The 16,991-nt window shown below is 43.6% G+C and overlaps 1 protein-coding gene across 1 annotated transcript in view; it reads left to right on the top strand.

Moving 5' to 3' along the window:
- Window positions 1-16,991, top strand: part of LOC109874096 (metal transporter CNNM4-like) — a 44,331-nt gene that overhangs the window by 13,977 nt on the left and 13,363 nt on the right. The window contains exons 2-4 of the mRNA XM_020465870.2: window positions 815-958; window positions 1,300-1,440; window positions 2,250-2,419. Of these exons, the coding sequence (XP_020321459.1) occupies window positions 815-958; window positions 1,300-1,440; window positions 2,250-2,419 (455 nt within the window). The remainder of the gene's footprint in view (window positions 1-814; window positions 959-1,299; window positions 1,441-2,249; window positions 2,420-16,991) is intronic.

The raw sequence follows: 16,991 nt of genomic DNA, 5'->3' as shown, positions 1-16,991 counted from the left end.
AGGACCTTCTAATTAGTAGGTTTGCATGGGCGGGAGTTTTTCTGTTTTACATGGTGAAATCACCATGTGGTAAATTTGCTAATAGACCAATATCAAAGAGAGTGACAAACCTCTCTGCCAATAACAGCTCAGTTTCAGTTTTCTCCTCCTAACTCAGACCATTCCCGAACAGTAACAACCTAACAAAATTATTGCTTGAGAAGTAGGTTTTTGCTACAAAAGCCATTTTTGCCCATTTGAATGGAAATGTATGTATCAAAATGAAAAGAAACCAATGAATACATTTACTCAATGAAATTGTATCTTTCAAATGATCTTTCTCAAAAACGTCTATGTTGACCCATACAATAATCTGTACTGTACATTTTTTTGTTCCTAAAACATTTTGGTGACCCTAGTGCAGTTCCCCTGCGACCCCACTAGCTGTCGGGACCCCGACTTTGAATACCACTGTGTTAGGATGTGTTTGCTGTACTGTAACAGTGACCATGGCTACAGACAGTCTTAATGACATACGGATACACATCAACATCTTGTCAGCGATCAAAGCAGGGCAAGCAGAGGAGTGTATGGTAAAATTGGGACTGGGCAGGTAGTTGTTTTAATGCAGTCATACTGGCCCTTTAGCATTAACTTAGTATTAACGTAGGCTAACAATGATATTTTAATAAGGATATTGGTGACTAGAAGTATGTCCTGGAGGCAGTGACAAAGTCATGCATGGCTCTAACATTCCATGGACATTAACTTTGCACTGTAATATATTGATCAACTCCTAACCCCCCCCCCCCCCCCCCCCCCCCTCTCTCTCCAGGTAAGTCCCACCTGGCCATTGTTCAGAAGGTGAATGACGAGGGGGAGGGGGATCCATTCTACGAGGTGCTGGGATTGGTCACCCTGGAAGATGTCATCGAGGAGATCATCAAATCAGAGATCTTGGATGAGTCTGACCTCTACAGTGAGTCTAAAATGTAACACGCTCATAACACATTTATTGCATCTTCTCTTATGTCATATGAGCCTGTAACACATTCATTACTTGCACTGAAATAATAGATACAAGCTATACCCTTTTCACACTACTGAGCCAAACAAAGCTGAGCTGTACTTTGCTCACCTGTTTATGCATCCACCATGCTGGAATGGACAATGTGAATTGTTACCACAGTATGGTTCAGTAAGGTTCAGGATGGATAGTGTGAAAAGGGTTTTGGAAAAGGCTGTTATTGGTTTTATATAAGACATAAGGATGTATCTCTGATTCTGACCTGTCCTTTATGTTGTCTCTCTCCCACCCAGCTGACAACAGCAGAAACAGGAAAAAGGTGGCACCCAATAAGAACAAGAGGAACTTCTCTGCCTTCAAACAGAGCGAGAGTGAATCCAAAGTCAAGATCTCCCCTCAACTGCTATTGGCCGCTCACCGCTTCCTGACTACAGGTTAGAACATGTGACCCTGCCCACCAACCAAAATAATGACATGTTGGGGCAATCAACCTCCCAACCACACCATACAAAGCAGAACACTCACATGCACTATAGAATCACCATATAGCACAATATTTGATTCTCAATTGGTAAGATACGGTTACAACTCAAGGTCATGGTTTCAATTCCTGCAGGTATTAAACATTCATTGTAAAAATGAAACATTCTCAAACCTGTTTGAATGTAATTACATAAATGATTCACTTGTAGTAATCTATGTAACACAAAGTGTTGCTAGCACCACTAGTCATGTGGTCTGTTGTAGCATGCTGTCAGCTAGAGCGAGAATGCCGTTGCAGTTACCTCTTTCTCTAAAATAACAGACAGAGCAGTGTTACAGCATGCCTGTCTGTGTCTGCCTCTACAAGTCTTGTTGTCTTTCCCTTTTGTCACTACTGGGATTGTTTCAGTGTCTATATCAGTCTATCTCACCACTCTCTGATGCTGTCATTCTCCTGTCTCCTCTCTTTCTGTTGCTTCTCTCTCTCTGTCTTTATGTCTCTGTGATGTTGCTGACATCATGCCATCACCACTAAAGACAAGCAGCATATTGTTGGACTACTTTATCATTGGATCATTTCAATTCAATATATAGCTGTGATAAACCACAGACTCATAAATGTCTGTCTATAATATACGTCTAATATACTGTATGTCTCTCTCCCATCCAGAGGTTAATCAGCCCATACCAGATCTCATATATGCATTTACGTACCTTACATATTGTATGTACAATATATTTATCTTCCTGCCTCATCCAGAGGTGACGTTGTTCAGCCCGTCCCAGATCTCAGACAAGGTTCTGTTGAGGATTCTAAGACACCCAGACGTGATCCAGGAGATCAAGTTTAATGACAGTGACAAACGCTGTCCTCAACACTATGTCTACCAGAGAGGGAAGGCAGTTGACTACTTCATACTCATATTGCAGGTAAGGCCTCTCAATGGTCGATTGTTCTTTCTGTCTCTCTTTTTCTCCCTCAACTCTTTTATAACCTCTACAAACAAGTATAACAAACAACTAACAGGTTAATTCTGGTCCAAAATTGGTTTCTGTGCACCCACCAAATCACATGCTACATCAAATTCCCACATGAAAGGTTCCTCCTTTGTTAGTTCACTAATCATTGCTCACTCTATTCATACTGCACTATATAGGCCTGAGCAACACGCTCTAACATCCCTGCTACATGTCACAAATGGCAGCTCCCCGTCCTGTCTTGAGTGGGGTCACAAAAGGGTCCACAAAGCATTTTTAAGCTTTTTGTGTAACAACACTAACCCAGAGGGAGCCTATACATTTTGGGGCGGCAGGTAGCCTAGTGGTTAGAGTCATGGGCCAGTAACCGAATGGTTGCTAGAGCAGATCCCTGAGCTGACAAGGTAAAAATCTGTCGTTCTGCCCCCTGAACATTGCAGTTAACCTATTGTTCCTAGGCCGTCATTGTAAATAAGAATTTGCCTAGTTAAATGAAGGTTGGATAAAAATAATCAATTAACCACACTGCCAGATTAACCATCCTATTTAAGGACTGTTGAGAATGACGGCTTTGGACTCACACCTACACTCTCTTCAACATATACTGTAGCGCTCCCGAACCTGTATATTCATATCCGTTCAGATAAAGCAGAGGATAAGAGACGAGGAGACCACTAGACTATTGAGATGCAGGGCAGGGGGTATAGTCAGGGGGTAGCGTTACTGCAGCTGTTACTGCAGCAGGAGGTTAGAGGCTGCAAGGGATGGAGCGGAAGGTACTGGGGGCTCCTGGAGAGGGCATGGTGTGTGGTGAACAGTGGGTGAGAGAGGGGAGGGTGGAGCGAGAGAGTGTAAGTGCAGAGGAAGGAAGGGAGAGATATATTTGGGTCCAGAGGGGCCTGGCCTTCAGTAATTGATCCCTCTTATGTAAGGGGGAAAGAGAGGTGGAAAAGGGAGGGAGGAGAAGACACTATGCGTACCATGCTGTCAGTTATCTGTGTATCAAAACACCATTTTTTTTGTTTTATTCATGTTTTAACCTTGATTTAATCAGGGAATCATACTGAGACCAAGGTCTCTTTTACAGACGAGCCCTGAATTACATAAATTACAGAAAATATACATGTAAAATATAAAAACACTAAGAGTCAAAAGTTTGGACACACCTACTCATTCAAGGGATTTTATTTATTTAGACTATTTTCTACATTGTAGAATAATGGCGAAGACATCAACACTATGAAATAACAAATATGGAATCATGTAGTAACCAAAAAAGTGTTAAACAAATCAAAACATATTTTAGATTTTTCAAAGTAGACACCCTTTGTTTTGATGACAGCTGTTACGGCTTTCTAGTTGTGATGAAGGAGAGTCGGACCAAACTGCAGCGTGTCGATTGCGATCCATGTTTATTTAAACAAACGTAAACACGACTAAACACGAACACTCCAAAACAATAAACGAAAACCGAAAACAGCCTATACTTGTGCAAACTAACAGTACACATAGAACAGTACACACATAGAACAGTACACAGAGTACACATAGAACAGATAGGACAATCACCCACAACAAACTCAAAGAATATGGCTGCCTAAATATGGTTCCCAATCAGAGACAACGATAAGCACCTGCCTCTAATTGAGAACCACTCCAGACAGCCATAGACCTTGCTAGATAACCCCACTAGCTACAATCCCAAAAACATACACACCAAAACCCCAAGACAAAACACACCACAATACAACAACTCCCATGCCACACCCTGGCCTGACCCAATACATGAAGAAAAACACAAAATACTTAGACCAGGGCGTGACAACAGCTGTTACACCCGTTGTTGGAATGAGACGAAGGTGCAGCATGGTAAACGTCCATCTTTCTTTATTTAGATGAACACCAAAAGAAAAAACGTAAAGTTCTGCAGGCTATACAGCAACTAACAAAGTCAAGATCCCACAAACTCAGGTGGAAAATAGGCTGCCTAAGTATGATCCCCAATCAGAGACAACGATAGACCGCTGCCTCTGATTGGGAACCATACCCAGCCAAGAAAGAAATAGAACACATAGATTTGCCCACCCAAGTCACACCCTGACCTAACCAAGTAGAGAATAAATAAGGCTCTCTAAGGTCAGGGCGTGACAGTACCCCCCCATCCCCCCCAAGGGTGTGGACTCCGGCCGCACACCTGAACCTATAGGGGAGGGTCCGGGTCGGCATCTCATCTCGGTGGAGGCTCCGGTGTGGGACACAGAGGCCTCCTCTTGAGGCTCCCCCCACTTCGGTGGCGCCTCTGGTGCGGGGATCGTCATTTACAAAAATGTATAAAAACCTGTTTTCACTTTGTCATTATGGGGGATTGTGTGTACATTGATGAGGAAAAAAGGTAATTTAATCCATTTTAGAATAAGGTTGTAACGTAACAAAATGTGGAGAAAGTAAGGGGTCTGAATTCTTTCCGACTGCACTGTATATAAATACAAAATGGAAGCAAAAAGAAAAACCCGGTCATCAGTAAAAAAGGTCCTCAATTAGCTTTCTGAAACATCACATTTAAGAACATTTTCAAGATTGTTCCACAAATGAGGTGCAAGAAAACTTCAATCGGATTCACCTAACTCACTAGCGACCTAAGGAATTTCCAGAGTTAGCCATCCGTGAGACTGAGTGTGTTAAGTCGTATGTATAAAGTTTAGTTATGATGTTAGGTACAGTGGGTATTTTTGTAAATAAATGAAAACATAGCAATGTATCAACAGCAAAAATGGATCAAGCATGTCAGCTCCAGTAGATTTTTTAAAACATAAATCTTAAGCAAGGCATCTAGGACATCACAGATAGTAAATTGTTGAAATGAAAACAAAGATTCACTAGAAGTTGACGCGTTAACCATCGAGTCAGAGGGAAGCGCATTCGATTGACTGACTAGGGTCAATGAAACCACTGTTTCTCTCGAATAAAAAGCCTGCCGAGATGATAAAATTATGATGAAAAGCATCAATTTTCCCATTCTCCTCACTTATGATGCCAGAGTCAGACAGAACTTGCTTAGGCAGGGAAGAAAAGGAATGTGTATGCTTTCGTGCATTCTCAAATTTAGAAAGGTCACCAGCAGTTAGAGATACAGTTAAGAAAGTCCTGCTTTCTCTTCTGAATGAGCTCAGATAGCTTTGATGAAAACCAAGGGTTAGATCTATTTTTAATGGAGGATACATTTTCTAGTGCCAACTCAGGGTCAGGAATACAGGAGACAGTGGATAAATCAGAGTAGAACATGTAATAACCCTTGAGGAGAAAATGTATCTTCTTAAATAAATGAAGATTGGTATTTTTGTATCTCTAATACAGACTATGGGACAAACATCACTGAGACCATATGCAAATACTTCACTTGGTCACTTAACCATGTTTCCAAGAGAACCAGAATGTCAGGACACAAGTCCTGGACCCAAATGTCAATTTTGTACATGTTTTAAATCATACGTCGCACATTTAGGTGCATTAGTCCAAACCTCCTACGAGATTTAAAGTCAGAGGGGGTATTCAGCTCATTCCCATAAGCGCTAACAGGCATAGGGTCAGCTGCAACTTTTTGGTGAGTGAGCTGAGACTTTGCCAAGGTCACTGGCCAACCACATGAGAGCAGAGCAGACTGAGTATTTGACAGACCTCCCTCAAGTTGCTGGATGCAGGGACTGGGGCGGAAACTGGGAGAGCAGTGTTTGCTCAGTCCACCCGGATGAAGCTTCCGCCAAAGGAGTGGAACTGCTGCAGGGGACTGCCAATGCTCCATTCTGGTGTACACAAGAGGCCTTGGTGTGGTTCCCGTTGCAGGGTTGGGACTGCAATTGGGGGCATAAGTGCCAAATCAAATCAAATTGTAGTTGTCACATGCACTGAATACAACAGCTGTAGACCTTATCATGAAATGCTTACTTACGAGCCCTTAGCCAATAATACAGAGTTTTATGAAAGTACAGTGCATTCGGAAAGTATTAGGACCCCTTGACTTTTTCCACATTTGGTTACGTTACAGCCTTATTCTAAAATTGATTAAATCGTTTTTTTCCCTCATCAATCTACTCAGAACACCCCATAATGACAAAGCAAATACAGGGTTTAGAAGTATTAACTAATGTATAATAAAATAAAACATCTGAAATATCACTTTTACATATTGAAGCACCTTTTGCAGTGATTACAGCCTCAATTCTTCTTGGCTAAAAGCTTGGCGCACCTGTATTTGGGGAATTTCTCCCATTCTTCTCTGCAGATCCTCTCAAACTCTGTCAGGTTGGATGGGGAGCGTCGCTGCACAGCTAATATCAGGTATCTCCAGAGATGTTCGATTGGGTTAAGGTCCAGCCTCTAGCTAAGCCACTCAAGGACATTCAGAGACTTGTCCCGAAGCCACTCCTGTGTTATATTGGCTATGTGCTTAAGGTCATTGTCACAGTCTGAGGACGCGCTCTGGAGCAGGATTTCATCAAGGATCTCTCTGTACTTTGCACCGTTCATCTTTCCCTCAATCCGACTAGTCTCCCAGTTCCTGCCGCTGAAAACATCCCCACAGCATGATGCTGTTCACCACCATGCTTCACCGTAGGGATGGTGCCAGGTTTTCTCCAGAGGTGACGCATTCAGGCCAAAGAGTTCAATCTTGGTTTCATCAGACCAGAGAATCTTGTTTCTCATGGTCTGAGTGTTGCATCTGCTCCTGCCACACCCTCTACTTCTCATCCTGCGTTTCCCTAACCTGCCTCCACTCCCCCAGTGCTCTCTTCCTGTGTGTGTGTGTGTGTGTGTGTGTGTGTGTGTGTGTGTGTGTGTGTGCCCTCTTCATGACTGCCTTGGTGTGTATGCACCATGATCGGTCCGTAGTGATGTGGACACCAATTTGAAGTGCTTCCCTATAGCCCCATCGCTGTGAAAAGGGGCCTGCTCTGCCCTCTTGTGTTTTGTGTGTGTTGGAATGTCAGTGTGGTTTGGTCCAGTGAGTGTACATCAAGCCTGTGCAAGAGAGCCAGTGCAAAAAAATTAAAAATAAATAAGGGGGTCAATGCAAATAGTCCAGGTAGCCATTTTGAGTAGGGTCCACCCCTTTTTTCAGTTTTCACCTAAAATGACATTCCCAAATCTAACTTCCTGTAGCTCAGGCCCTGAAGCAAGGATATGCATATTCTTGGTACCATTTAAAGGGAAACAATTTGAAGTTTGTGGAAAAAAAAACTGTTCATTTGTATTTTTTTCATACCATCTTTGATATGCAAGAGAAAGGCCATAATGTATTATTCAAGCCCAAGTGCAATTTAGATTTTGCCCTCTAGATGACAGCAGTGTATGTGCAAAGTTTTAGACTGATCCAATGAATCATTGGATTTATGTTCAAAAGACTGCCCAAATGTGCCTAATTTGTTTATTAATAGCATTTCATGTTCAAAATTGTGCACTCTCCTCAAACAATAGCATGGTATTATTTCACTGTAATAGCTACTGTAAATTGGACAGTGCAGTTAGATTAACAAGAGTATAAGCTTTCTGCCAATATCAGATATGTCTATGTCCTGGGAAATGTTCGTGTTACTTACAACCTCATGCTAATCACATTAGCCTACATTAGCTCAACTGTCCCGTAGACGGGACACCGATCCCGAAGAAGTTTTAAAAGCACTGTGTGTGTAACCAGCTGCAACTTTTTTTTGTTTAAGATGCAAACCCATAATTTTATGTTGACTGAGTTATTGCCTGAGTTGACGGACTAAGTTTGGGCCAACCATTTTTTTAAAGTTAAAGGCTGTGGAACCAGTTACTTTATAATAATTCGTCGAAACAACTTTTTTTTTTTTTTACAGTGCTGACATAATGCCATTGTAACTTTTACCCATTTCAAATGTCAACCCTGTGGCTGGTAGTGAGGGACATCGTCAGCTAGCCCCCAACCCCTAACCATCTTCTCCGGCATGGCAATTTCCCCCAAAAATATGAATATTACTAACAGATTAATCTAATTTTGGCCAAGGGATCCATGGAATAATTTGAGGGTGTAATACAATACAATGTAATATTATTAATCTACAATGTACAGTGCCTTGCGAAAGTATTCGGCCCCCTTGAACTTTGAGACCTTTTGCCACATTTCAGGCTTTAAAGATAGTTTTATATTTTTTTGTGAAGAATCAACAACAAGTGGGACACAATCATGAAGTGGAACGACATTTATTGGATATTTCAAACTTTTTTAACAAATCAAAAACTGAAAAATTGGGCGTGCAAAATTATTCAGCCCCTTTACTTTCAGTGCAGCAAACTCTCTCCAGACGTTCAGTGAGGATCTCTGAATGATCCAATGTTGACCTAAATGACTAATGATGATAAATACAATCCACCTGTGTGTAATCAAGTCTCCGTATAAATGCACCTGCACTGTGATAGTCTCAGAGGTCCGTTAAAAGCGCAGAGAGCATCATGAAGAACAAGGAACACACCAGGCAGGTCCGAGATACTGTTGTGAAGAAGTTTAAAGCCGGATTTGGATACAAAAAGATTTCCCAAGCTTTAAACATCCCAAGGCGTACTGTGCAAGCGATAATATTGAAATGGAAGGAGTATCAGACCACTGCAAATCTACCAAGACCTGGCCGTCCCTCTAAACTTTCAGCTCATACAAGGAGAAGACTGATCAGAGATGCAGCCAAGAGGCCCATGATCACTCTGGATGAACTGCAGAGATCTACAGCTGAGGTGGGAGACTCTGTCCATAGGACAACAATCAGTCGTATATTGCACAAATCTGGCCTTTATGGAAGAGTGGCAAGAAGAAAGCCATTTCTTAAAGATATCCATAAAAAGTGTCGTTTAAAGTTTGCCACAAGCCACCTGGGAGACACACCAAACATGTGGAAGAAGGTGCTCTGGTCAGATGAAACCAAAATTGAACTTTTTGGCAACAATGCAAAACGTTATGTTTGGCGTAAAAGCAACACAGCTCATCACCCTGAACACACCATCCCCACTGTCAAACATGGGGGTGGCAGCATCATGGTTTGGGCCTGCTTTTCTTCAGCAGGGACAGGGAAGATGGATGGAGCCAAATACAGGACCATTCTGGAAGAAAACCTGATGGAGTCTGCAAAAGACCTGAGACTGGGACGGAGATTTGTCTTCCAACAAGACAATGATCCAAAACATAAAGCAAAATCTACAATGGAATGGTTCAAAAATAAACATATCCAGGTGTTAGAATGGCCAAGTCAAAGTCCAGACCTGAATCCAATCGAGAATCTGTGGAAAGAACTGAAAACTGCTGTTCACAAATGCTCTCCATCCAACCTCACTGAGCTCGAGCTGTTTTGCAAGGAGGAATGGGAAACAATTGCAGTCTCTCGATGTGCAAAACTGATAGAGACATACCCCAACTTACAGATGTAATCGCAGCAAAAGGTGGCGCTACAAAGTATTAACTTAAGGGGGCTGAATAATTTTGCACGCCCAATTTTTCAGTTTTTGATTTGTTAAAAAAGTTTGAAATATCCAATCAATGTCGTTCCACTTCATGATTGTGTCCCACTTGTTGTTGATTCTTCACAAAAAAAGTGCTTCCCTATAGCCCCATCGTTGTGAAAGTCTACGATCAGCTCCTTTGTCTTGTTCACGTTGAGGGAGAGGTTGTTGTCCTGGCACCACACTGCACGTCCATCGTCCTCGGTGATCGGGCCTACCACCGTCTTGTCATTGGCAAGCTTAATGATGGTGTTGGAGTCGTGCTTGGCTACATAGTTGTGGGTGAACAGGGAGCACAGGAGGGGACTAAGCACGCATGTGGTCGAATGTGTTGTTGCCTATCCCCACCAATTGGGCCTGTCCTGGGGATGGGAGTAAGGAAGTTAACCAAAACTAGCCTGGGAGGGCGGTTGTGGGGGAATGAGGAGGAGGGTGGTGTGGAGGGCAGTGTGGCTGCCGACGCTCCAAACTCTCAGCATATGAGGGCTGATGATGTGAATGATACATGGTGTGGACTGCATCATGTGGTCCCCTAACCTCGACAGTGTTTTAATAGACCCTAGGATAGTGGTCGGTGCTGTGTAGAGCTGGGCTGAGTTGAGGTGGGCTTGGTCTGGTAGCACTGTGCTGTGATAGGTCGGGTCTGGTTGAGCTGTGCTGTGATGGACCGTGTCTGGTAGAGCTGTGCTAAGGCTAAAAATACCAACCCCCCCTCTAACCCCCCAGCCAGCCTCTGCCCCACTTTGTGTACACACACTAGAAACACACAAACACCCGACCCCCCCCCCCCCCCCCACCCCATAGTTTTTCGCATAAGTCATTTATGGCATTAGGGTCCCCAAATAGTCATTATCCAGGGCCAGTAATCCAGTTATCGTTGAGCAACTTATTCGCCTCCCCACCCCTCACTCATGATAATGGTATACACCCAGTGGGGGGACATAGGAGACCCCACAGGTGGAATAATCCATAGAGCTATGTTTAGGGGTGGGAGAGCAACACTGTCAACATGCAAAGCCATGTTGCCAACAATAGAATGTTAGGAGATGGAATGGGAAGTTTCCCTCATTGTTTATTGTCGCTCTTGAAAATAATGTTATACTCCTACAGGGGGATTGGACTGCCTGTAAAAGAAAGAGAGGAACAGAGAGTAGATGGAAAGAGGAGATATTTGGTTAGTTTTGTGTAATCATATGTTTGTACACATCATGAGGTTCCTATAGTAACTGTGTTTGTGGTACTATGACCTGTGTGGTCACGAATTAATGAATTGGTTGTTCCCGGAAATGTACAGTGTGTGTATGTGTGTGTGGGCTGCATTTGTTTATGAAAGAGCATAGGCATGGGAACCCCAATCTTCATTCAACCGCCATTATAGCTACTGTGTGTGTGTGTGTGTGTCCGTGCATCTATCCTGGTATTAACCATTACGTATGTATATAAACATTTCTGTTTGTTTTTCTGTCTTTCAGTTTCCTGAATATTGTCATCACACAAAAATGTATTCCTTGGTGTGACTGAGGGGGATGAGGGAGAGAGGGGAGAATGATTATTGTTGGGATGGGAGAATGATTATGGGTGGGATGGGTTGTTTGTGTGTGTGTGTAGCCTATGTTTGCTAGTCTCACACAAGCTTACTCAAGGTTACTCATCGGAATGAAGTAATAAGCGCGTGTGCTTTCGTCTGTGCCTCCCTGTCTGTGTGTGTGTGTGTGTGTGTGTGTTGTTATTGATGATTTCTCTGCATGGTTTCTCAGGTGTGTGTGTGTGTGTGTGTGTGTGTGTAAATACTTGAAGTACCAGATTGGCAGATTTTGCCGTTTTGGGACTATTCTATCAGTCCAATTAAACCAAGGTCAATCAAGCACATACATATAAAGTATTGCGAAATTATTTCAAACCGTATTTGAACCCAGGTCTGGTGTAAACTGTACTTTATGAAAAGGCTTTATATCCAGGTAAATAACTATAGGACTGAGTGATAGCAAGTGCTCCAGAGGTGCCTTTGTCCAGGGATGATTTCAGCATATACTAAAAGCCTGTCTGTGTGCTCAATAGCAGACTCACCGACAGTGTGTGTGTGTGTGGCTGCTGTCAGTGCGGTATATTGTTAAAGCTGATGGATAACGCATAGCTTTTCACCTATTTATTTTCCTCCCTCACTCTCTACCGTCTGTCCTGTGTCCTCCTCCCACTTTCTCTCTGGATAGATTATTTATTTCGCTCTCCACCCCTCTCCTGCGTTAAACATACCATATATGGTTTTGATTTGTGTAAACCATTGAGTTTGTTACTTGTAAGTCCATATGTTCTTTTGTATACTCCTTTACTGTGTGACTCAACCCTGGGCACTGCACACACTCACAACACACACACTCCCTGGCCATCCCCAGCACTTCCACAAAATATACTGCAGTTGTGTACATGCCTCCATGGGGAGCTGGGTCGAGTCAGTGGGATGTTTCTGTTCAGACATAGGAGGGAGGAGGTGTGGAGCAGTAGGTGACATGTGTGGTCTCTCCTCCCCTCCCCCTTACCCTCATGCCCCTCACCTGTGTTGAAATACAGAAACATCCAATTTATATAACTGTTCACACCCCTGAGTCAATGCATGTTAAAATCACCGTTGGCAGCGATTACAGCCATGAGTCTTTCCAGGTAATTCTCTGTGAGCTATTTTATATTATTTATTGATTTATCTCTTTAGGTTGAGATCAGCTTTAATATTGCAGACAGATTGTGGCTTCCATCAATGTAATTGTCTGCATAGTGAGGACATCAAGACTATGAAATAACATACCTGGAATCATGTAGTAACCAAAAATTATTTAAACAAATCAAAATATATTTTATATTTGAGATTCTTCAAAGTAGCCACCCTTTGCCTTGATGACAGCTTTGCACACTCTTGGCATTCTCTCAACCAGCTTCATGAGGTAGTCACCTGGATTGCCTTTTTTAAAAGTTCATTAGAAAACGACAGTCCATCATTACTTTAAGACATGAAGGTCATGAAGCACTATGATGAAACTGGCTCTCATGAGGACCGCTACAGGAATGGAAGACCCAGTTACCTCTGCTGCAGAGGATGGTCATTAGAGTTAATTGCACCTCAGATTACAGTCCAAATAAATGCATCACATGTCACACCCTGATCTGTTTCACCTGTCTTTGTTCTTGTCTCCACCCCCCCCCAGGTGTTTCCCATCTTACCATTATCCCCTGTGTATTTATATCTGTGTTCTCTGTTTGTCTGTTGCCAGTTCATCTTGTCTTGTCAGGTCTTACCAGTGTTCTTTCCGACCTTCCTGTTTCTCTAGTTGTAGTTTTTCACGTTCTGACCTTTTGCCTGCTCTCATCTCGAGCCTGCCTGCCGTCCTGTACCTGCCTGACTCTGACCTGATCACGAACCTCTGACTGGCCTCGACCTGCCCTTTGCCTGCCCCGTGTTTCCAATAAATAATCGGAGAACTGTACTATCCTCCTCCGTGTCTGCATCTGGGTCATATCCTGAGTTGTGATATCACAGATTTCAAGTAACAGGCACATCTCAACATCAACTGTTCAGAGGAGACTGCATGAATCAATCAAATGTATTTATAATGCCCTTCTTACATCAGCCGATATCACAAAGTGCTATACAGAAACCCAGCCTAAAACCCCAAACAGCAAGCAATGCAGATGTAGAAGCACGGTTGCTTGGAAAAACTCCCTAGAAAGGCAGGAACCTAGGAATAAACCTAGAGAGGAACCAGGCTCTGAGGGGTGGCCAGTCCTCTTCTGGCTGTGCCAGGTGGAGATTATTACAGTACATGGCCAAGATGTTCAAATGTTCATAGATGACCAGCAGGGTCACATAATAATTATCACAGTGGTTGTAGAGGGTGCAGCAGGTCAGCACCTCAGGAGTAAATGTCAGTTGGCTTTCCATCGCCGATCATTCAGAGTTAGAGACAGCAGGTGCGGCAGAGAGAGTCAAAAACAGCAGGTCCGGGACAAGGTAGCACTTCCGATGAACAGGTTAGGGTTTCATAGCCGCAGGCAGAACAGTTGAAACTGGAGCAGCAGCATGACCAGGTGGACTGTGGACAGCAAGGAGTCATCAGGTCAGGTTGTCCTGAGGTATGGTCCTAGGGCTCAGGTCCTCTGAGAGAAAGGATTAGAGGGAGCATACTTAAAATCACACAGGACACCGGATATGACAGGTGAAATACTCCAGATATAACAGACTGACCCTATGCCCCCGACACATAAACTATTGCAGCATAATTGCTGGAGGCTGAGACAGTAGGGGTCGGGAGACACTGTGGCCCCGTCCGACTATACCCCTGGACAGGGCTAACCAGGCAGGATATAACCCCACCCACGTTGCCAAAGCACAACCCCCACGCTCTAGAGTGATATCTTCAACCCCCATCTTACTACCATGAAACAAGGCCGAGCATAGCCCACGAAGATCTCCCCCACTGCGCGAACCCGAGGGGGGCGTCATCCCGGACAGGAAGATCACATCAGAGACTCAACCCACTCAAGTGCCGCACCCCTACTAGGGGCGACATGGAAGAGCACCAGTAAGCCATTAAGCCAGACTGCGTGAATCAGGCCTTCATGGTGGAAGAGCTGCAAAGAAACCACTACTAAAGGACACCAATAATAGGAAGAGACTATCTTGGGCCAAGAAACACGAGCAATGGACGTTAGACAGGTGGACATCTGTCCTTTGGTCTGAGTCCAAATTTGAGATTTTTGTGTCTTTGTGAGACGCAGAGTAGGTGAACAGATGATCTCCGAATGTGTGGTTCCCACCATGAAGCATGGAGGAGGAGGTGTGCTGGTGTGTGGGGTGTTTTGCTGGTGACACTGTCTGTGATTTATTTAGAATTCATGGCACACTTAACCAGCATGGCTACCACAGCATTCTGCAGCGATACGCCATCCCATCTGGTTTGCGCTTAGTGGGACTATAATTTGTTTTTCAACAGGACAATGACCCAACACACCTCCAGGCTGTGTAAGGGTCATTTGACCAAGAAGGAGAGTGATAGAGTGCTGCATCAGATGACCTAACCTCCACAATCACCTGACCACAACCCAATTGAGATGGTTTGGGATGATTTGGACCACAGAGTGGAGCTGATTGAAACAATGCGAAGAGTGTGCAAAGCTGCCATCAAGGCAAAAGGTGGCTACTTTGATTTTTGGTTACGACATGATTCCATATGTTTTATTTCATAGTTTTGATGTCTTCACTATTATTCTACAATGTAGAAAATAATAAAGAAAAACCCTTGAATAAGTAGGTGTGTACAAAATGTTGACTGGTACTGTATATATAATATATACATTTTTTCAATATATTTTACTTCATTATTTTCACATAACCCTACCACTGTTCCCCTAATTGGAGTAAACTACAACAGCACTTAGGGTTCCACTTCCAGGTTATACATACTAAACTCAGCAACAAGAAAAAATGTCCCTTTTTCAGGATCCTGTCTTTCAAAGATAATTCGTAAAAATCCAAATAACTTCACAGATCTTCATTGTAAAGGGTTTAAACACTGTTTCCCATGCTTGTTCAATGAACCATAGACAATTAATGAACATGCACCTGTGGTACGGTCGTTAAGACACTAACAACTTACAGACTGTAGGCAATTAAGGTCACAGTTATGAAAACTTAGGACACTAAAGAGGCCTTTCTACTGACTCTGATAAACACAAAAAGAAAGATGTCCAGGGTCCCTGCTTATCTGTGTGAACGTGCCTTAGGCATGCTGCAAGGAGGCATGAGGACTGCAGATGTGGCCAGGGCAATGAATTGCAATGTCCATACTGTGAGAAGCCTAAGACAGCGCTACAGGGAGACAAGACGGACCACAGATCATCCTCGCAGTGGCAGACCACGTAACAACACCTACACAGGATCGGTTCATCCGAACATCACACCAGCGGAACAGGTACAGGATGGCAACAACAACTGCCCGAGTTACACCAGGAACGCAAAATCCCTCCATTAGCGCTCAGACTGTCCGCAATAGGCTGAGAGAGGCTGGACTGAGGGCTTGTAGGCCTATTGTAAAGGCAGGTCCTCACCAAAAGTCACCGGCAACAACATCGCCCATGGGCACAAACCCACCATCGCTGTACCAGACAGGACTGGCAAGAAATGCTATTCACTGACGAGTTGTGGTTTTGCCTCACCAGGGGTGATGGTCGGATTCGCGTTTATCGTCAACTGAATGAGCTTTACACCGAGGCCTGTACTCTGGAGCGGGATCGATTTGGAGGCGGAGGGTCCATCATAGTCTGGGACAGTGTGTCACAGCATCATTGGACTGAGCTTGTTGTCATTGCAGGCAATCTCAATGCTGTGTGTTACAGGGAAGACATCCTCCTCCCTCATGTGGTACCCTTCCTGCAGGCTCATCCTGACATGGCCTTTCAGCATGACAATGCCACCAGCTATATTGCTCATTCTGTGCATTATTTCCTGCAAGACAGGAATGTCAGTGTTCTGCCATGGCCAACGAAGAGCCCGGATCTCAATCCCATTGAGCACGTCTGGAACCTGTTGGATCGGAGGGTGAGGGCTAGGGCCATTCCCCCCAGAAATGTCTGAGAACTTGCAGGTGCCTTGGTGGAAGAGGGGGGTAACATCTCACAGCAAAAACTGGCAAATCTGGTCCAGTCCATGAGGAGGAGATGCACTGCAGTACTTAAGGCCACACCAGATACTGACTGTGACTTTTGATTTTGACCCCCACCTTTGTTCAGGGACACATTATTCCATTTCTGTTAGTCACATGTCTGTGGAATTTGTTCAGTTTATGTCTCAATTGTTGTATCTTGTTATGTTCATGAAAATATTTATACATGTTAAGTTTGCTGAAAATAATCCCAGTTGACAGTGAGAGGACGTTTTATTTTTTTGCAGAGTTTAAACAAATTTGTTAGGACAGTATGATTTACTGTGTTACTTTTGTTTGTTACTTCTGTTTATTTTTAGTCCCATCCT

This window comes from Oncorhynchus kisutch, linkage group LG3 (genome assembly GCF_002021735.2).
Source record: "Oncorhynchus kisutch isolate 150728-3 linkage group LG3, Okis_V2, whole genome shotgun sequence".
NCBI classification, from domain to species: domain Eukaryota; kingdom Metazoa; phylum Chordata; class Actinopteri; order Salmoniformes; family Salmonidae; genus Oncorhynchus; species Oncorhynchus kisutch.
This window is presented reverse-complemented; position numbering and strand designations above follow the sequence as displayed.